The 22,091-nt window shown below is 41.7% G+C and overlaps 1 protein-coding gene across 1 annotated transcript in view; it reads left to right on the top strand.

The window, feature by feature from the left end:
• Positions 1-11,140: 11,140 nt before the first annotated feature.
• Positions 11,141-22,091, top strand: part of rnf150a (ring finger protein 150a) — a 105,031-nt gene continuing 94,080 nt past the window's right edge. The window contains exon 1 of the mRNA XM_073042750.1: positions 11,141-12,208. Coding sequence (XP_072898851.1) covers positions 11,752-12,208 — 457 coding nt within the window. The 5' untranslated portion in view covers positions 11,141-11,751. The remainder of the gene's footprint in view (positions 12,209-22,091) is intronic.

Here is a 22,091-nt window from a genome sequence, read left to right as displayed (position 1 = left end):
TGCTGCCATCAGGTAGAAGGTATAGGTGCCTCAGGATTCACACCACCAGGTTCAAGAACAGTTATTACATGTCAACCATCAGGCTCTTGAACAAAAGGAGATAACTACACTCACTGTATTTCTGGTGTTCCCACAACTGGTGGTCTCACTTTAAGGACTCTTTATCTTGGTATTTCATGCGTGTTACTTATTGCTATTTATTTATTTTTGCATTTAAACAGTTTGTTGTCCATTGATCCTGTAAACAGTTACTGTTCTATAGATTTGCTAAGTATGCCCACAGGGAAAAGAATCTTAGGATTGTATGTGATGACATGCATGTACTCTGATAATAAGTTTTACTTTGGATGTGGGGAATAATCTATGGCATATTGAATCATGAGCAAATATTTTATAGATTCAATCATATTAAATTAACAATCTCTTCTTACCTAAATGAATAACCTTCCATTTTCCAGCCATATTTGCAAACTTCTTGCCCTCTCACATTATCTATCTACATCCATTAACAGGTTATGTCCTCTTCATAATTTGCTGACCCATCTGTTTTTGTATCATTAGCAAATTTGCCTACAGTATATTCTGTCCCTTTATCCAAGTCATCAATAAATGGTTAATATCCCAGTACTGATCCTGTGGTATCCAATTAGTTACTGATTGCCAATCCAAACCAGTCCATTTATCTTCATTTAACTTCTGTTTTCACTTTGCTGTCTGTCATGGAATTACTTCTCAAGAAATCTTCTATTAGATTCATTCATCTGATGTTCATATCCCATGATCTCATACCCCATCATCTCATAGCCTATGTTTGAATGATCTGAACACTCCTTATTGGCATCAGCATTTTTAAAGAGTTCAGTGTTAGAATTTTTGGCTTGCCATTTGTTTCTTATTATATGTCACATTAACTTCAACAAGATCCTGTCAGATGTATAGGTTAATATAGTATAGGTTTGGTCCCTACACAATAATTGTATAATCTTCTGTGTGTTAATTACCTCTAAACAAAGTTCAAAGTAAATTTAATATCAAAGTATATACATGTCACCATATAGAATACTGAGATTCATTTTCTTGCAGGCATAATCAATAAATTCACAATAGAATAATAACCATACTAGAATCAATGAAAGACAGTATCAACTTGGGCATAAGACCAGTGTGTAGAAGACAACAAACTGTGAAAATACAAAAGGAACGAAATAGTAGTAATAATAATAATAAATAAATAAGCAATCAGTATTGAGAACATGAGATGAAGAGTCCTTGAAAGTGAATCCATGGGTTGTGGGAACATTTCAATAATGGGGCGTGAAGTTGAATGAAGTTATCCCCCTTTGGTTCAAAAGCCTGATGGCAGAGGGGTAATAACTGTTCCTGAACGTGGTGCTGTGAGTCCTGAAGCTCCTGTACCTCTTCCTAATGGCGGCAGTGAGAAGAGAGCATGTCCTGGGTGGTGGAGGTCCCGCTGATGGATGCTACCTTCCTGCAGCAATGTTACATATAGATGTGCTCAGTGGTGGGGAGGGCTTTTACCCGTAATGGACTGGACTGTGTCTGCTACTTTTGAAGGATTTTCAATGCAAGGGCCTTGGTGTTTCCATACCATGCTGTGATGCAACCAGTCAATATACTCTACACTGCACATCCATTGAAGTTTGTCAAAGTTTTAGATGTCATGCCGAATCTTCCCAACCTCCTAAGGAAGTAGAGACGCTGTTAAGCTTTCTTCCTAATTGCACTTATGTACAGGTCTTCTGAAATAATAATACTGAGGAATTTAAAGTTGCTGACCTTCTCCTCCTCTGGTCCTCTGATGAGGACTCACTCGTGAACCTCTGGTTTTCTTCCTGAAGTCAATTATCAGCTCCTTGGTCTTGTGGCCACTGAGTAAGATGCATGATTGTTGTTATAGTACCAATTAGCCTGATTTTCAATCTCCATCTTATATGCTGATTTGTCACCACCTTTGATTAAGCCTATGACAGTGGTGGTGTCAGAGAACTTGTATAAGGCATTGCTGATGTGCTTATCCACACAGTCATAAGTGTAAACCAAGTAGAGCAGGGGGCTAAGCACAGAACCTTGAGTGCACCTGTGATAATGGAAACTGTGGAGACGATGTTGTTGCCAATCCAAACTGACTGGGGTCCGCAATCGAGGAAATACAGGATCTAATTGCACAAGGAGATACTGAGGCCAAGGTCTTAGAGCTTATAGATTGGTTTTGGGGGATGATGGTATTAAATGCTGAGCTGTAGTCAATGAAAAGCATTCTGGTGTATGCATCTTTGTTGTCCAAATGTTACAAGTTTGAGTGAAGTCAATGCGATAGTATCTGCTGTGGACCTGTTGCTCTGGTAGGCAAAGTGGACTGGATCCAAATCGCTTCTCAGGTAGGCGTTGATATGTTTCATCAGCAACATCTCACAACACTTCATCACTGTGGATGTAAGTGCTTCTGGATGATAGACATTGAGACAGGTCACCACTTTCTTTTTAGGCACCGGTATAATCGAAGCCTGCTTGAAGCAGGTAGGTATCTCAGACTGCCAAAGTGAGAGGTTAAAAATCTCAGTGAACTCTCCAGCCTGTTGACCACCACAGGTTTTTAGTACTTGGCCAGGTACCCTGTCTGGGCCAGATACTTTAAAAAAAACTTAAGCACATTTCTTGAAAAAAAATATAACCTCTTCACTATGATCCTTGTTTGTTATGGCTCAACCTAGAAGAAGTGTATCCAGGAGGGCAGTGACCACTTTGAATCATTGTGACAGGAGCACACGGAGACCATGCACAAAGAGCAAAGGGAGTATGGATGTGCTAAACAATCTAACCACTTGCCTTATCCGGTGTAATGTTTCTCATCTGCAGTGTCCAGGGTAGGATTAACCAGTCACCTCAGAACTGGAGTGGAAGCAAGTCATTTGTGATGATGCAGAACTGCATAAAGCAAATCTGGAGCTGTCATCATTACAGGATTTGCAATGCATTATTATATTTCTACTATTAATAGACAAGACATGCATTCAAAGAAGACTAATACTTTCTCTACATGAATAAGTTGACATTAGGAGGAGTATCATGTTCAGACTCATATAGCCTGGAGAATAATATCACGATGAAAATTATAGCTGTTAAATATAGGTTACTGGTTTACCTCTCTTCACTATTGTTATGAATGTGGAGCAACTCTGAGGGGCCGAAGGGTGCAAAGTCGCCCCCTCCTTTTTGAGAATCGCAAGATCGCTAGTATTTCGGGTATGAGACCCAGGAGATGAGAGAGATACACAACATGCCAGGAAATGAGAGAGAGAGAGAGAGATGCAGAATACACAAGGTGGAATGTCTCCTGACATAAGCGGAACGAAACCACTGATTACTGCTATTGTCTCTTGGAGAAGGAATTGTGTATTGAGTACTGTACTATTCATTGAAACCCCTCAGGGGACAACCAGAGTGGTCTGATTGAGGGATTGCATCATTCCAACCTGATTGACATCTGAGACCCCGTGAGTGAGGATAAAAGACAGGTCTGGGGAACACCCCTTAGACACACCAGGAGAAACGTACGAGACCGGTTGGGGGCATGTGTGTGTGTCCATCCTTGCCTGGGTGGCGAGTCCTCCATGGAATGGTCTAGCTAAAGGACGGATATGGATCAAGATCGTACCAAGGAAAGTCGGCAAGTTATTCTTCTATTTTTCTCTCTCTCTCTCTCCAACAATTGCAACACAGTGACAAACAAATGACGGCAGCCTGTATGAACTGAAATGAACTTTAGATTTCCATCGGACAATTCATTATCCCCTAGACAATGATAGAGCTTATTTCTTATTGATTATTATTATACCCGCACTTTTAGGTTTAGTATTGACGTATATTATCTGTATATTTGCATTGATATTATTTTTGTGTATTTTTGCTAATAAATACTGTTAAAAGTAATATCACCAGACTCCAACGGACGCCTCTATCTTTGCTGGTAAGTAACCCAGTTACGGGGTTCGTAACAACTTGGGGGCTCGTCCGGGATTTGATACCAAATTGGAGGGCCAGTAAATCGGGCTTTTAAGTCCAAACTTGGATCTGGTTGCGCGGGTAACCAGACAGGAAACCAGCAAAGATGGACGTAGATGAATTTATAAAAAACCCGACTCCGGAGGCGCTAGAGGCTGCCACAAAGTCGGACTTGATAAATATTGCGAAAGGACTAAATCTCACAGAGGTGAGGTTGTCAATGAAAAAGTGGGAGATGTGGAGGGTCATAACTCAGCATTATATTGAGAAGAATGTGTTTTTGGCTGAGGTAGTGGAACAGATCCCTGAAAAGGTACCAGCTAGTGGGAAGGTTCAGTTAGAGTTGGAAAAATTAAGGTTGGAACATGAAATTAAGTTAAAACAGCTGGAAGCAGCTGAAAAAGGAGAAGGAAAGAGCTGAAAAGCAGAGGGAATATGAGCTCCAGCTAAAGGAGTTAGAGGTGAAAAGGGAGAAGGAAAGAGCTGAAAAGCAGAGGGAGTATGAGGAGAAGGAGAAACAGAGGCAGCATGAGCTGGACATGGAGACGTTAAGGAAAGAGTAAAGAGCTCAAGGGCCAGACCTTAAAGAGAGGTTTAATGTTGGTAGGGAGTTTAGGTTAGTACCTCGAGGAGTCGAGGAGACGGATGTTGATAGTTATTTCTTGCATTTTGAAAAGGTGGCAGTGAGTCAGAAGTGGCCCAGAGATCAGTGGGTGGCGTTGTTACAAAGTGTGTTAAAAGGGAAGGCACAACGAGCATATGCGGCGTTGTCTGTGGAGGAGGAGGAGTATGAGAATTACGAGGCCATTCTTCGGGCCTAAGAATTGGTACCTGAGGCCTATAGACAAAAGTTCAGAAATTTAAAGAAAGTGTGGAATCAGACGTATGCAGAGTTTGCCTATGAGAAGGGTGTGCTCTTGGATCGCTGGTGTGCAGCAGAAATGGTGGAAGAAGATTTTTGGCGTTTAAGGGAGTTAATTCTGATTGAGGAATTTAAAGGTTGTGTTTCGGATGATATCCAGATGTATTTGAACGAGAAGCCAAATAAGTCCATATCTGAATTTGCCAGGTTCGCAGATGAATATGCCCTAACCCACAAGACAAAGTTTTCCTTGAATAAGAGTTACCAGAAAGACCGTGGGAATGGTAGAGAAAGCCTGCCGGCTGAGGCAGAGATTCAGCCGGGAGCTAGTGGTAAAAATAAGGAGGAAGAAAGGCAAGATGGCAGGAGGGGTCCTGGCTTGACCTGTTTTAATTGTGGAAAGGTGGGTCATATTGCAGCTAAGTGCTTTGCTCCGAGGAAGGAGACAGGAAAAGGGAAAGCAGCAGTCCCTACAGGGTGTATTGTGTTGATCAGTAAATCGACAAGAAAGCCCCATGTAGATAGAATACGAGAGGGGCATGAGAAATTTATTTCAGAAGGGACCGTGTCTGTGAAAGAGGGAGAAACACTAGTTCCAGTGCGGATCTGGAGAGACACTGGAGCTGAGCAGTCATTGATTCTCAGTAAGGTACTAGAGTTTGGTCCTGAGACGGAAGAGGTAGCTTTGAGAGGCATAGGAAAAGGGACAGAAGCTGTGCCTTTGCATAGGATCATTATAAATTGTGAGCTGGTATCTGGACCAGTTGAAATAGGGTTGCGATCAGAATTTCCGAGAACTGACGTGGACGTCCTTCTGGGTAATGATTTAGCTGGTGGTGAGGTTTGGTCAGCCATGAAGCTGACGAGCAAGCCTGTAAGTGTTGAGGTCCCGCCCCTAGGTTCCAAGATCTATCCCGCATGCGCGACAACTCGCAGCATTTCGAGAAAGACAGCTGAGAAAGAGACCAGTTTAAATCAGGCCAGTATCGATTTGGCTGAGACGTTTTTACCGACCCTGTACCAAGAGGGGTTAGAGGGTGATAAAACAGAGAATAGGGAGGTGAAAAAGAGTAAAGGAGAGGAGGTAGACCTACCCTTAGCCAGGAGGAAATTTATAGAGGCACGGAGTAAAAATGAGAAACAGATAAGACTGTTAGAAGGTCCAGGGTTGGACATGGATGATCTGTCTGGCTTGACAGAACTGTTTGAAGAAGTTGAAAATTTTAAAGGTGTCCCCGATAATGAAATGAGGGCAGTCCTAGATGAAAAGGATGCCATTACCTTGAAGGAGTCTGCTGGGTTGGCAGATGAGGTTGTTTCAGCCCACAGGGTTGAGTTTACTCCGGAAGGGAGTTGCCCAGAGAGTAGCTGGGAGGATCAGGGGAATTTAGAATTTGAAAAGGGTACGGGTATTGAAAGCCTGGAAGAGGCAAATGTCCCGTTTGAGTGTGTTCCAGATGTGGATGCACGCGGTACTGAACCTAGTAATGAAACTCAGAAAAGGTCTGAGGTATCTGATTCAGTTAAAAAGGAATGCAGTCCTTGTGGGTCAGATGGACTTGGTTCAGTGACGAAAGGGTTAACCTTGGTAATAGTGGGAAGTGAGAATTCCCAGTTGTTTGTGTTCGAAGGTGTGTTAAAAGTTAGTGAGGAGATAAAAGGTGGTGATGTGGATATTATTATTGAAGGAGAAGGGAAAAATGTAGTTCCTAAGTTGAATGAAGAAAATTTAAAGTCGGGATTGGTGTCAGAAGCAGTAACCAGGCTAAAGAAACAATGGCTTGTTACCAAGGTGCCTCCGAATCAATTACAGTTTAATTTGGAATGTAAAGGTGCCCCATGTGCTAATGTTATTCAAGGGTGTGCAGTGAAGAGGCAGAATTTGAAATGTTGTTTGGACAAAGAGGGATCGCTTGCAGATATTAAACTGAAAACTAATAGAATGAAGGGTCCTGAAGATAAAACTAACGACTTGCTTAAAAATAAAGAATTGTGTGGAAGTTCAGAAAATGGGCTAAGTTTGGAAAACATTGTTGATAAAATAACTCCTATGAAAGGAGCATGCAAAAGCCTATTCCACACTGGTAAGCAAGCTAACCACGTGGGAGTTAACTGGAAAAGGGGCGAAGGTTGACGGGATGCCACTTTAAATAACAGGATCCGGTTTTAAGGGATTCCGACAAAGCATGTAAATAATAAAGACAACACCATGGAAGATTGACTGTTAAGTTTGAAAGTAAAATAAAGATTAGTATTTGCATAAACTTTTGTAATATACACGTAAGCTAAGATCACAACCCTTTTGTTTTGTTTTGCTGAAGAAAAGGAATAAAAAATAGGTGGTTATTAAATTGGAGTCTGATGCTACAGGAATTTATTAAGGTACAAGATATTAAGATATTAAAGGAAGTGACAATGTAATCGCTAACTGTCTAGATGCTGAATTGAATGTATAACTGTATTACTCTGTAGTGAAAAAAAAACCTCTTTTGTATTGTGTTAGATTCTGAAATCCTGTAAGACTCTGTATTAGTTAATTTTTACCTGTGGTAAAAATCCTTAGAAGGATGGGGGTGTTATGAATGTGGAGCAACTCTGAGGGGCTGAAGGGTGCAAAGTCGCCCCCTCCTTTTTGAGAATCGCAAGATCACTAGTATTTCGGGTATGAGACCCAGGAGATGAGAGAGATACACAGCATGCCAGGAAATGAGAGAGATACACAGCATGTCAGGAAATGAGAGAGAGAGAGACGCAGAATACACAACAAGGTGGAATGTCTCCTGACATAAGCGGAACGGAACCACTGATTACTGCTACTGTCTCTTGGAGAAGGAATTGTGTATTGAGTACTGTACTATTCATTGAAACCCCTCAGGGGACAACCAGAGTGGTCTGATTGAGGGATTGCATCATCCCAACCTGATTGACATCTGAGACCCCGTGAGTGAGAATAAAAGACAGGTCTGGGGAACACCCCTTAGACACACCAGGAGAAACATATGAGACCAGTGGGGGGCTTGTGTGTGTGTCCATCCTTGCCTGGGTGGCGAATCCTCCACGGAACGGTCTAGCTAAAGGACGGATACGGATCAAGATCGTACTAAGGAAAGTCGGCAGGTTATTCTTCTATTTCTCTCTCTCTCTCTCCAACAATTGCAACACAGCGACAAACAAATGACGGCAGCCTGTATGAACTGAAATGAACTTTAGATTTCCATCGGACAATTCATTATCCCCTAGACAATGATAGAGCTTACTTCTTATTGATTATTATTATACCCGCACTTTTAGGTTTAGTATTGACGACGTATATTATCTGTATATTTACATTGATATTATTTTTGTGTATTTTTGCTAATACTGTTAAAAATAGTATCACCAGACTCCAACGGACGTCTCTATCTTTGCTGGTAAGTAACCCAGTTACGGGGTTCGTAACACTATCAACACTCATGCCTCTCTAGAATCGGACTGCAGAGTCACCTCAAAATGCACAATTGATGAGCTGCGTAGACAAGTGTCATTGTCGGAAGTGATGGACAACCAAGACTAGTTGTTCTACAAAGGAAAATGAATAGAGTTATAAGTACTACAAATAATGTCTGATGGAGTATCAAGATTTGCATTTGGATTTGAACAATCAAAATGTCTTATGAATGCTAGCTTCTATCTCAAGAGAGCTGGAATGACAAGGTTAAGAGATGATTTGATCCTACAGAACTTTGGAAAGTATAGAAACATGGAAAACCTACAGCACAATACAGACACTTTGGCCGACAATGCTGTGCCGAACATGTAGTTACTTTAGAAATTATGTTGGGTTACCCATAGTCCTCTATTTCTCTAAGCTCCATATACCTATCCAGGAGCCTCTTAAAGGACCTCACTATATCTGCCTCCAGCACCGTCGCCAGCAGCCCATTCCATACACTCACCACTCTCTGTACAGAACTTACCCCTGACATCTCTCCTGTACCTATTTCCAAGCACCTTAAAACGATGTCCTCTTGTGTTAGCCATTTCAACCCTGGGAAAAAGCCTCTGACTATCTGCATGATCATTGCCTCTCACCATCTTATACACCTCTATCAGGTCGTCTCTCATTCTCCATTGCTCCAAGGAGAAAAGACCAAGTTCACTCAACCTATTCTGATAATGCATGCTTGCCAATCCAGGCAACATCCTTGTAAATCTCCTCTGCACCCTTTCTATAATTTCCACATCTTTCTTCTAGTGAGGTGACCAGAACTGAGCACAGTACTCCTCGTGGGGTCTGACCAGGGTCCTATATAGCGGTAACATTACCTCTCAGCTCTTGAACTCAATCCCATGGTTGATGAAGGCCAATACACCGTATGCCTTCTTAACCACACAATCAAACTGTGCAGCAGCTTTGAGTGTCCTTCAGACTCGGACCCCAAGATCCCTCTGATCCTCCACACTGCCAAGAATCTTACCTTTAATGCTATATTCTGCCACCATTTGACCTACCAAAATGAACCACCTTACACTTATCTGGGTTGAACTCCATCTGCCACTTCTCAGCCCAGTTTTGCATCCTGTCAATGTCCCGCTGTAACCTCTAACAGCCCTCCACACTATCCACAACACCCCCAACCTTTGTGTCATCAGCAAATTTACTAACCCATCACTTCCTCATCCAGGTCATTTATAAAAATCATAGAGGTCCCAGAACAGATCCCTGAGGCACACCACTGGTCACCAACCGCCATGCAGAATATGACCTGTCTACAGCCACTCTTTGCCTTCTGTGGGCAAGCCAGTTCTGGATCCACAAAGCAATGTCCCCTTAGATCCCATGCCTCCTTACTTTCTCAATAAGCCTTGCATGGGATGCCTTATCAAATGCCTTGCTGAAATCCATATACACTACACTTACTGCTCTACCTTCATCAATGTGTTTAGTCACATCCTCAAAAAATTAAATCAGGCTCGTAAGGCACAACCTGCCTTTGACAAAGCTTTGCTGACCATTCCTAATCATATTACTCCTCTCCAAATGTTCATAAATCCTGCCTCTCAGGATCTTCTCCATCAACTTACCAACCACTGAAGTAAGATTCACTGGTCTATAATTTCCTGGGCTATTTCTAACCCCTTCATTGAACAAGGGAACAACATTTGCAACCCTCCAATCCTCCGGAACCACTCCCATCCCCATTGATGATGCAAAGATCATTACCAGAGGCTCAGCAGTCTCCTCCCTTGACTCCCACAGTAGCCTGGGGTACAGCTCATCCAGTCCCAGTGACTTATCCAACTTGATGCTTTCCAAAAGCTCCAGAACATCCTCTTTCTTAATGTCTATATGCTCAGGCTTTTCAGTATGTTGCAGATAGCAGGGTTTTATGTTATAAGGATAGTTGCATAAACATCAGTTGTATCTGCCTATCATTAGAACCTTTATGGAACGATTTAATCAAAATATTTGTAGCAAATATAGGATAAGATAGAAAGGAGAAGGTATTTCCTCTGGTGGAGGTACAAGAACAAAAAGTAATTTGGCAAAGTATTAGATAAATGAAATCAGGAAACTCTTTGTCAACACGACGGAAGCCAGATATCTGAAATGTACTCGCCTCAAAAGGCTGTAAATCTTGTAGTAAGATTATGTTCAATACATTTGTGCTAGGTGAAGATATCAAGGACATAGGTCAAACTGGGCAAATTGAATAGAATTGCAGCCCATCCTCGAACTAATTGGGTTAAGTGGCTTAAGTACTGATTGATCCACCGATGAAATCATGCGCAGCCCTGAGATTCCAAGCTGCCATATGTCTGACTGAAAGAGCAACATTGTGCAGTAGGCTGAAATGACTAGTGTTTGCACTCAAGGCTAGAAACGACATTTTCTAAAATTTTCGCGAAAATTAACAAATTCAACGAACTATCGAGAGAACTTGACATTAACTATATAGATATAAAATTTTCTCAAACCTTTTAGTTTTAAGAATGACTACATAGAATAATTCGTTTACGAACTAAACAAAAACTGTTGTCACTCCGAATGAACCGCAATCGACGGAAACGAAGTCTTAAAAGTTTTATAACACCTCGAATAAGGGAGCATAAACAAAAAGGAACTCAGTTGTAAGTTAACGATCGTGCCGCATCCGTCCGCAGCGATGGTCGAGGAGGCGGCGGCGTTGGCTGTATGATGATGTCATAATGGAACATCGGAACCCGAACTCCCCACCCCCTCCACGCGCCGGTTTTACGTGATTGCGTCAGCACTCTAAAACACATCCTGCGAAGATCATTTCTTTTGACGGGCCGGTCTCGGTCTCCAGGGAGACGGGAGAGGCACATGAAGCGAGGGCCTGCGAATGTAAAGCACCGGAGCGGCGGTTCTGGAGCTTTGCAGCTGGTGGCGCTTTTTATCCAATTTCCTGCGTGTGTATTCCTCGCTTGGCTGCCGAAGAACTCGCCGCCGTCTGCCTGAGGGGCGAAGGAGCGGCGGCTGTGTCCAGCGACGCTGTATCATCGACATCATGATGGTCCTGCAATATCGAGCCGACTGCCAGCCACGGCAGCAGCAGCTCCACTGAGAGGCAGGAGTCGGGGAAAGGTGCATCGGCTGATCCACCACTCCATTCAACGTTCTGCATCTCCGTCCAAAGCGTTTATTTAAGGGACAAACAAACAATGCATTTTGTTTAAACAACGCTCGCCTTCCACTGCATGGCGAGCAGCATCTTGCAAGGACAAAAACAAAACGATCTGAAAGGGGGTTCCCTTCACTCAACTCGACTGCATTAAAGAGAAAGGTGAAGGAAGTCTAGGAGGAAGGTGCGCTAGAGAGCAGCAAATAGCCTTTCATTATTGTAACTGAATCGTTATTAGTAATGCCCATGTCTCTGGTGCAAGCCTGCCGCAGTCTGGCTCTCTCAACATGGCTGCTTTCTTTCTGCTTCGTGCATTTATTGTGCCTGGACTTCACGGTGGCGGAAAAAGAGGAATGGTACACTGCTTTCGTCAACATCACGTACGTGGAACCGGCCACCTCGGAGTGGAGGTCGGAGAAGAGCGAGTGCGGCCGTTACGGGCAGCATTCGCTCAAGCAGGACGCCGGGGGATTGCTGGCACTGCCCGCTCACCATGACAGGCTGGCGTGTGACCCTCAGGCCAAGTTTCAGGTGCCCGCCGCCGCTGCCACCAAGGGTTGGATCGCAGTCATACCCAAAGGGAACTGTACTTACAAGGAGAAAATCTGGCATGCTGTCAGGCAGAATGCATCCGCTGTAGTCATTTACAACCTGGGGGCTAGCAACGTCAATGAGACTATCACGATGCCTCATGCAGGTGAGCTGGTCTGAAGGGAGATTGAGGATGCATACTGATTGATAGATTGGGAGAAGCTGGTAACTGTATTTACATGACTAGGAACCATCATATCCGCCACCTTCCCCCATCTTCCTAAAAACGTTGGCGTGGAAGTAGAATGCAATCCCTTAGTTTACTGAATAATTTGGTGTTCAGTTCTTACATAATATTTTCAACTTTGCATTCCTGTACAGTGTTGGTGCAATAGAATAGAGTTAAAAGAAACGAGCTGATTTTTAACTCGAGTTCTTTTTATAATTGTGGCCTCGTCCTATAGCATTTGTTATATAACCTCTCCATACCTAGTATGGTTTGGGGAATCTTGCACTTGCAGTCAAGGGTCATCAAGGTTTCTGCATCACCACGTTCTCTTAAAATCTGAACTCTTTTGTACAAACTTTAGGTCATCTTCATAAATATATGTCAAGAATTAATGTTCTGATTTGGTGTATTATAGACACTATATTAAAACGCTGTTTTTGGAGCTGCTATTAACCCTAATATGCTAATTGTTATTTAATCTGTTGAGTACATAAGGAAAAATGTTTTCTTGAAAGTGAATGCTGCTAAATTGGCAATATTTGAGTTAATTTTGGATGCCCTGCCAAGCTGAAAGAAACTTAATTTATGTTCAACCTTATTAAATATATCTGAGATAGACTGATCATTTAAATTGAAGATGAAACACTATGGTGAATAGCATTGTCAAAAATTTAAATTAACAACTTTCAGAGACTCAAATCCTGTATTTTTTTTCCAATGTCTAGAATCCTATTGTTGGCAATGTGTGGCATTCAGTTTCTTGAAAGTATCCAAAAGTCAAGTCAGTAAGATTTTGTTTAAAAAGTTTGCAAATGCTTTGGGTGATTAGGGAAAATTGAACTGTACATTTATGGAACACCATATGCTCTTTTCAGTATATTCCTGAGTTGATGGTTGCTTATTATATAAGACTAATGCTTTTTATTTTTAATTGGTGACAAATGAGAATAATTTTTTATTCCCACACTTTTTTGTTAAAGGTATACCAAATTATTTTTTTAAATGGATTTTTTATGTTCATTATTTCATTTGCTGCTGGTGTGTTCCACAACCAGCACTGAAAATAAGGTTTCACTTTATAAGGAATTATGCAGATAGTGATTCTCCTCTTCCCCACCCCCCCCATTCTGTCATGTGGCTTAAGTAATTTTATATAGCTTTTTGCTGTAAGAACATTAGTTATTACTACAAGTCATTGAACTAATTGCAGAATGTGCAAAAATGAAAGTTTCAGTCCTAAGCAATTTTTTCTGCATTGTCATCTTTTTGAAAAGTAATGTGTTATAGTATAATGATTCATTTCAGATCAAATCACTGAAAGCACTTTAATATTACAAGCTGGAGCTTTTAATATTTTTAGAGGAAAGCAACTGAATGTTTATGTTGAAATATTATGTGGTAATTGAAATGTGACTCCACTTATTTAAAAGAGCATTAAATTCTTGGAGGGGGTGTGGGAAGAGAAACTTTTTTCCAGAGATCTCTGGTAGCTAAATTTATTTTCGGCTTTTTGTCCTGTTTGGGATGAGTTTGAGTCACCCTCTGCAAGTAAAATCTTGTTCCTTTCGATTAAGTAACTGAGAGGTATTGTATTATGGTCGATGTTGAAGTACTCAGGATGATTAACTTATAGTAATTTGCCAAATATTGGAATATGATAATGAATGATATCTTGTAAAATACGGACAGATAATTGTCGGGTTTGTTTTGTAGTACACATCATAAGCGTGTTCTTGGAACTTGTTTAGTTCTGTCATGTAATAATTTCCAGCTGCTGAAATGATTGTAGGTGTGCTAATGTAAACAGAAAATGATGTAAATACTAAGAGTCTGTAGCGGTAAAAAGATCTAGTATTCCAACTTGAAAATTTTTCATTAAAACTCGTTGCCCAAGTACTTTTGAATTAAGACAGGTAAAGGTCATGAGTAAAATTTTACTTTGGAAGGATTTGTGCATTTTCAATACAGTTCTTCTAGTGCAAATTATATTTTCTGTATTTGTAGAGTTATCGTACTACAGAAAAGCTAGTTTTTACATTACTGTTCAAGGATGATAGTTTCCTGCAAATTGTTGGAAGTTAAATTAGGTACACTTAATTAACCACGTATCAATCAAACATGTCATTGTATTTTTTTGTCTCTATGGAAACCAATAATGCGACCAAAAATAAATGGTCACATTATTGGTTTGGTGTTTTTTAAAAATTGAGACTCAAGTATCTAAACCTTCAAAATCTCCGTCTCTGCTGCATCTGCTCTTAGGATGATGGTTTCCTATGCAGAACATCAAAGATGTCCTCCTCCAAAGAATGTAGTTTTCTTTCCTGTACCATTAATGCTGTCCTCACCCACAACTTCTCCATTTCCCAGACATCCACCCGTATCCCATTTTCCCAAAGCCTTAACAGAGGTAGAGTTCCTCTTCTTAGCTACCACCCCTTGAGTTTCTACATCCAGCTCACCATTCTCAGATCATCCTGGGAGCAGATGCGACGGAGACGGGGGAACTGGGAATAGGGAATAGCATTTTTTTACATTTGGCAGGGTGGGAAGAGGTATAATCAAGGTAGTTATGGGAGTCAGTGGGTTTATAGAAGATACCAGTGGACCCTGCCCCCCTTCTTCAGTCCTGACGAAGGGTCTTGGCCCGAAACGTTGACTGCTCATTTCAACGGATGCTGCCCGACCTGCTGAGTTCATCCAGCTTGTTTGTACGTGTTGATTTGACCACAGCATCTGCAGTGTACTTTGTGTTTACATCATTCTCCGCAACTTCCATCATCTTCAATGGGATCCTATTACCAAACATATCTTCACATCCCCATCTCTTCCCTTCCATACTCTCCCCTTCCCTGCACACACTCTGCTTTCCACAGGGGATTCTCTCTCCGCGATTGCCTTGTCCACTTGTCCCTTCCTACTGATTTCCCTCCTGGCACTTAACCTTGCAAATGGAAGAAGTGCTGCACCTGCCCATTCACCTCTTTCCTCTACAATTGGTAAGACCCTACGTAGATTGGGCAACTGCTTTGTTGAGCACCTTTGCTCTGTCTGCAACAAGCAGTAGTTCTTGGTGGCCAACCATTTTAATTCTGCTGCCCATTCCCATTCGGACATGTTGTTCCATGGCTGCCTTTACTGCCACAGTGAAGCAATGCTTAGGTTGGAGCAGAAACAGCTCATATTCTGTCTGGGTAGCCTCCAACCTGATGGCATGACAATTTTTTCTCACTTCTGGTAATTTTTCCCCCTTTCCTCTCCTTTTCCATTAAACATTCTGACTCTTCCTTAGCCCTTCTCTTCCCCTCGCCTGCCTGTCGCCTCCCGATGGTGCTATTCCTCCCCTTTTTCCAAGCAGTCCACTCTCTTATATCAGATTCCATTTTCTTCAGCCTTTACCTTTCCCACCTAGCCCTCACTGCTTCTCACTTCATTTCCCTCCCTCCACCTGATTGCCCTCCTCCTTCCACCTGCTTGCATTCCTCCCCTTCCCCCAACTCATTCTGGCTTCTTTCCCCCTTCCTTTTCAGTCCTGATGAAGGATCTCAGCCAGAAATATCGATTCTTTATTCCTTTACATAGTTGCTGCCTGACCTGCTGAGTTCCTACAGGATTTTGAGTGTAACTTTTAAATCACATCTTGGTTTCCAATTTTACCAGTTGAAGTGTGGGCTTTTGCTCCTTTGGCAACCTCACTCTGCTATTTGATTAAACCAATACTGTTGCAAAGGTAAGTTTGACTACAGAATGTTGAAACTGGTTCTTCAGCCCTTCCAGTCTGTACTAACCCTATTTATTTTCCCTGCATCTTATCAGCTCTCTCCACACTCAACCACCCATTTATACATAAGGGGATAATTTATGATAGCTAGTTAACTTACCAGTTGATCAGGGTTAAACTAGATGGTTTGAGCTGTGAAGAAGCAGGTCTGTTAGGCGTGTCTTTGTGCTGTCAATTGTATATTAAAATTTGTATTGACAAATTTTAATAAGTTTTCGGGCAAGATTCAAGAGGACTAGAATATAAATGCAAGGATGCAATGTTGCGACTTTAGAAAGCACTGGTGAGGCCTCACTTGTGTGTAGTTTTGGGGCCCTTATCTTAGAAAGGCTGTGCTGAAACTGGAGAGGGTGCAAAGGAGGATCATGAAAATGATTCCAGGTATAAACGGCTTGTTATATGAAGAGCAATTGATGACTCTGGGCCTGTATTGACTGGAATTTAGAAGAATGAGTGGTGACCTAATTGAAACCTATCAAATGGAGAAATGCCTTGATAGAGTGGATGTGCAAATGATTTTTCCTATGGTGTGAGTGTCTAAGACCAGAGGATATGGCCTGAGAATAGAGGGACATCCTTTTAGAACAGAGATGAGGAAGAATTTCTTTAGTCAGAGTGGCGAATCTGTGGAATTCATTGCCGTAGATAGCTGTGGATGCCAAATCTGTATGTATATTTAAGTCAGAGGTTGCTAGATTATTGACTGGTCAGTGCATGAAGGGATACAGGGGGAAGGCAGGAAATTGGGCTGAAAGGAAAATTGGATCAGCCATGATGAAATGGTGGAGCAGACTCGATGGGCCAAATGGCCTAATTCTGCTCCTCTACCTTGTGGTCTTAGGGTCTTAAAAAAGTGCATGATCATGTGGTTTGTTAGGACCAACCTCTGCAGTTGTTTGGGATGTTAATCTTGTCAGTGATGAGATGAATTGACAGGACAATTGTTTTTAAATAGAATATTGAGATTCTTTTTTTCAATTTTCTTTGTACCTTATGACTGTATGTAACTTGGTGAGGTAGTTTGAAGTTTTATTTAAATAATTGTTAGCTGAATACCTATAGATTTTAATATATGTTTGCTGGAAATGGAGGTCACGCTTGCTCCTTGCACTTGCCCCCTCCAATTAACTAAGCCAAATATGCAGGTTTCAAAGAAACAATAATTTGGGAGTCAAGCAAAGATTACCCTACCTGCCAGGAACTGTCTTGAAGGGATATCTGGGATCAAACAAAACAAATCTTTGTGTGAGTGACACTCGAATCTTTTTCTTAGGTGAGCCAGTGTAATTGCATCATCAGCAGTAATGATTGGTAATGGTATGGACACGCAAGAAGTGGACGTAGAATTACTACTTTTGTCCCATAAGGTTCACACAAGTATCCAAGTTATTTTTTTTACCATTTCCTTCCTTGTCCCATGAGAAAATTATTCATGAAATTCCAATTAAACTACTGGCATTTATCAAATCTACTACCAGCAAAAATGCATATTTTATCAATGTTGACGCTTTCATATAGATTTCAGCTCCAGAATTTAATACTCATCTAACTGACAATGAAATGTATTAAAGAACAAAGTGTCTCAGATGAAGCTTCCACAGTGTGCCCTGTATTTCACCAGTGAAGAAACTACACATTTTTCACTGATGCTATTAGCAACTTTTGATTTTAGAGTATTGTGATTTTGTGATATGTTTCAATGCCAGTTTAAAAACATAATGTCATTACAGACTGAGGCATGCAACACAATCTGTAGCACTCCTCGTCAGTAGTGAATAAGTGCCTTATTTTTAGAAGTGCTGTTTTTCAAATGAAACATTGCTGTCAAGACCCATCTGTTGTGCAGGTAGACATAGAAAAAGTATCAGGAAATCTTTATTTAAAAATAAAAAAGCATGTGTTAGCCTTGCGTTCCAGTCACATTCCTCCCTGAAAAACTGAACAACTGGCTATTTATTTCCAGTTATTTTAATGAAATTATACTATGTACAAATTAATTGTTTGCCAAATATCATACAAATATTTTGAATATATTCTTAGATTATCCAAACCACATGCTTTATAAAACCAGACTTAAGTTCTAGAAATTATTGTTGAACACTTCTGTGTCTAAAAGGGAAATGCATGACATTGGAATGCATTTCTGATGTCTCAGCTTCTAGTTCCCCTTTACCAATGTATTTTATAAGTACCAGTTGAAAGTACTAGTGATTTGCATCCTGGACAATCCGTTGGACTGTTGATGACATGCTTCTATTCCAAATCTTTGGATCTCAGAAGTCTGATAGGCTAGAATGGGACATGGAGACTGTCATAGATGGGGTAGGAGATGCTTGATTGGGCAAATATATAAGTCATTTGGGAGCCATTACATTTACTCAGTCGTTTAGGCATGGGATCCAAGGGGACATTGCTTTGTGGATCCAGAACTGGCTAGGCTTAGGATTCAAGGGGACACTGCTTAGTGGATCCAGAACTGGCTTGCACACAGAAGGCAAAGAGTGGTTGTAGATGGGTCATATTCTGCATGGAGGTCAGTCACCAGTGGAGTGCCTCAGGAATCTGTTCTGGGACCCTTACTATTCGCAATTTTTATAAATGACCTGGATGAGGAAGTGGAGGGATGGATTAGTAAGTTTGCTGATGACACAAAGGTTGGGGGTGTTGTGGATAGTGTGGAGGGCTGTCCGGGGTTACAGCTGGACATTGATAGGATACAAAACTGGGCTGAGAAGTGGCAGATGGAATTCAATCCAGAAAAATGTGAGGTGGTTCATTTGGTAGGTCAAATATGATGGCAGAATATAGTACTAATGGTAAGATACTTGGCAGTGTGGAGGATCAGAGGGATCTCGGGGTCCAAGTCCATAGGACACTCAAAGTTGCTATTCAGGTTGACTCTGGTTAAGAAGGCATAAGGTGCATTGGCCTTCATCAGTCTTGGGATTGAGTTTAAGAGCCGAGAGGTAATGTTGCAGCTATATAGGACCCTGGTCAGCCCACTTGGAGTACTGTGCTCCATTCTGGTCGCCTCACTACAGGAAGGATGTGGAAACCATAGAAAGGGTGCAGAGGAGATTTACAAGAATGTTGCCTGGATTGGGGAGCATGCCTTATGAAAATAGGTTGAGTGAATCGGCCTTTTCTCCTTGGAGCGACAGAATGACAGGTGACCTGATAGAGGTGTATAAGATGATGAGAGGCATTGATTGTGTGGATAGTCAGCCCCAGGGCTGAAATGGCTAACACGAGAGGGCACGGTTTTAATGTGCTTGGAAGCAGGTACAGAGGAGATTTTAGGGGTGAGTTTTTTACGCAGAGAGTGGTGAATGCGTGGAATGGGCTGCTGACGGCAGGCATGGAAGCAGAAACAATAGGGTCTTTTAAGAGACTCCTGGATGCCTGCATGGAACTTAGAAAAATAGAGGGCTAGGGTAAAGCCTAGGTAGTTCTAAGGTAGGGAGGTGTTCGGCACAGCTTTGTGGGCCGAAGTGCCTGTATTGTGCTGTAGGTTTTCTCTGTTTTTCTATGCTTATGTTTAGCTTCTCTGTGCCAATATACGGATACAAGGTTCTCAAGATGTCAGAAAGGTTCCTAGATCAATACAAAGTGGCAATGTTACATTAGATCAAGAAGACTTTTAAGAACCTCTTCATGATGGAAATTGAAACTCTTTAGTTTCAGGAGTCTACTGTTGTGCAAGCAAATGGAAGGATATGGTTGCTGAATAATTAGAGCCTTGATGCCGAGGGAATACAACTGTTAATTTTCTTGTCTACAAAATCCTCCAAACCCACTGGCAGGGAACAGTTTTGATGCCATCTCCAAAGTGTTTTGAGGTGTCTGCTTGTAGACAGCCATGGAGAAGCATTTGAAGGCAGGTCTCATTGCTGCCGGGTAAGCCATGAGTTTTGTGCCAGCTTTGATGTCTTGGATGAAAAATCACTATTTTCTCTGTCAGCCGAAAGGTGTGCTGTCACAATGAAGTTGATGCTGTATTTCGTCATCGTTGTTTTCATTTGCTGAGAGCTGGCTGCCAGGATATGGAAATAGTCCACAGTTTTTAAGATCTCATTGTGCACTCTATTGTTGTGCTGGGTAGTGTACAGCAGAGGCAGTTTGACAAAATACATCTTGATTTCTCGATTTTAATTCCAAGATCCATTCTGTCATGTGCTTCAGGTAATGAGTTTATAATGCCTTTGAGCCCAATCTTTGAACACGTGGATAATTTAAAACTACTTGTTGGTTGTAGAAGTCTCACTGATTGCAATTTTGCCCTTTCATCTGACTGTCCTTCCTCAATCTTACTGTGCACTACATCTAGTTGTATACAAACTGTACCATCGTCAGCCCCATTGCCCGGGTTCCCATTCCCAGCCAATTTAGTTTAAACCTTACCAAACAGCTCTAGCAAACCTGCTAGCAAGGATGTTGGTCCTCCTTAGGTTCAGGGGTGCCCTGCCCCTTTTGCACAGGTCATATGTTCCCCAGAAAAGATCCCAGTGATCCAGAAATCTGAAGACCTGTCCCCTGCACTAGTTTCTCAGCCAGGAATTCATCTGCCAAATCATCCTTTTTTTTTTACCCTCACTGACATGTGGCACATGCAGCATCCAGAGATTATTACCCTGGAAGTCCTGCTTTTCAGCTTTCTACCCAGCTCCCTAAATTCTCAATTCAGGACCACCTTTCTTTTTCTACCAATATCATTGGTGCCAATATGTACAAGACTTCTGGCTCCTCACCCTTCTCTTTTAGACCAGATCTAATGTTCCTGACCCTGAGAAGCAAAGTATCATTTGAGTGTCTCTTTAATGTCCACAGAATCTCATGTCTAGTAATCTAACTATGGAATCTCCTGTCACTATTGCAGTCTTCCTGTCCCCCTTTCTCTTCTGAGCCATAGCGCCTCACTCAGTGCCAGAGATCCAGTTGATGTAGCTCCCCATGATAGGTTACCCCCCTTAATAATATCCAAATTGGTAACTTATTATTTGAGAGGAACAGGCACAGGGGTACTCTGGACTGGCTGCCCATTTCCCTTCCCTCTCCTGACAGTTACCCAGATGCTTCCTGCAACTTCGGGGTGACTGTAGCTTCTATATATTGCCTCTGCGGTTTCCTGTATGAGCTAAAGGTCATAGAGCTGCAGCTCAGTGTACCTGGTGCAGATGAGTTTGACTGGGAGGCTGGAGGTCTCCCACATCTCACACAGTGTACATAACACAGTACCTGAAACTATTCTCACTGCACTGACGAAGAAAGGAGAAGCATGTCTCCCCACTCTAATACTGGTCCACTCACACAATAGTTGCTCCACTTGTCCCTACCTTATTTTTATTTCCAACAAAGAATTTGATTGTGGACATACCACATTTTGAGGCATTAACTTGGGAGAGCCCCACACCATCACCATTCTGGACAGCTCAGTTGACAAGGAACTTACTGGGCTGTAATGCCCATTGCTGCAAGCCAATTGCTTTTTGATTTGCCAGAACTTTTCTTATGTTACATTGTTAACTTGTTTGTTATTAATGAAATATAATGAATCTTTTTGGGGGAAAAAATTCAAGAAGCTTGTTTGCATGCATGAGAAAGCAGCCGTCTTGTCTGGCAAACTTAAACACTCACTGCGACACATTCATTGCTCTGCATGGTTTCTGCAAGTATACTGTGGAATCTCACCAAGCTTTTCCTAATGGCATTGCCCAACCTGTCTTTCCTTTACAGAAAGGCAGAGGTAACAGACACACTGGACTGCCATTCTTGGCAAGTTCCTTTCTAATTCCTACATTCTCACTTGAGTACCCTGGAACTCCCTACTTAACAGCAACATGGTCTTTCATAAGCAATTTTAAGGGCCGATAATACTAGTCATTAAATTGAGCCTTTGTTAGAAATATCCATATGCTATCCATGAAATATAGAAGAGATATTTCTAACTAAACAGTTTGAAACAAATTTCAAATAACAAGAAATGTGTAGCCATACCAGTATAGATATGTGGCAAAAAATTGCTTTAAAAAGTACTTCTTT

Source organism: Hemitrygon akajei, chromosome 4, assembly GCF_048418815.1.
Source record: "Hemitrygon akajei chromosome 4, sHemAka1.3, whole genome shotgun sequence".
NCBI lineage: Eukaryota > Metazoa > Chordata > Chondrichthyes > Myliobatiformes > Dasyatidae > Hemitrygon > Hemitrygon akajei.
The sequence above is the reverse complement of the archived record's forward strand: the minus strand, read 5'-3'. Positions and strand labels throughout refer to the sequence as shown.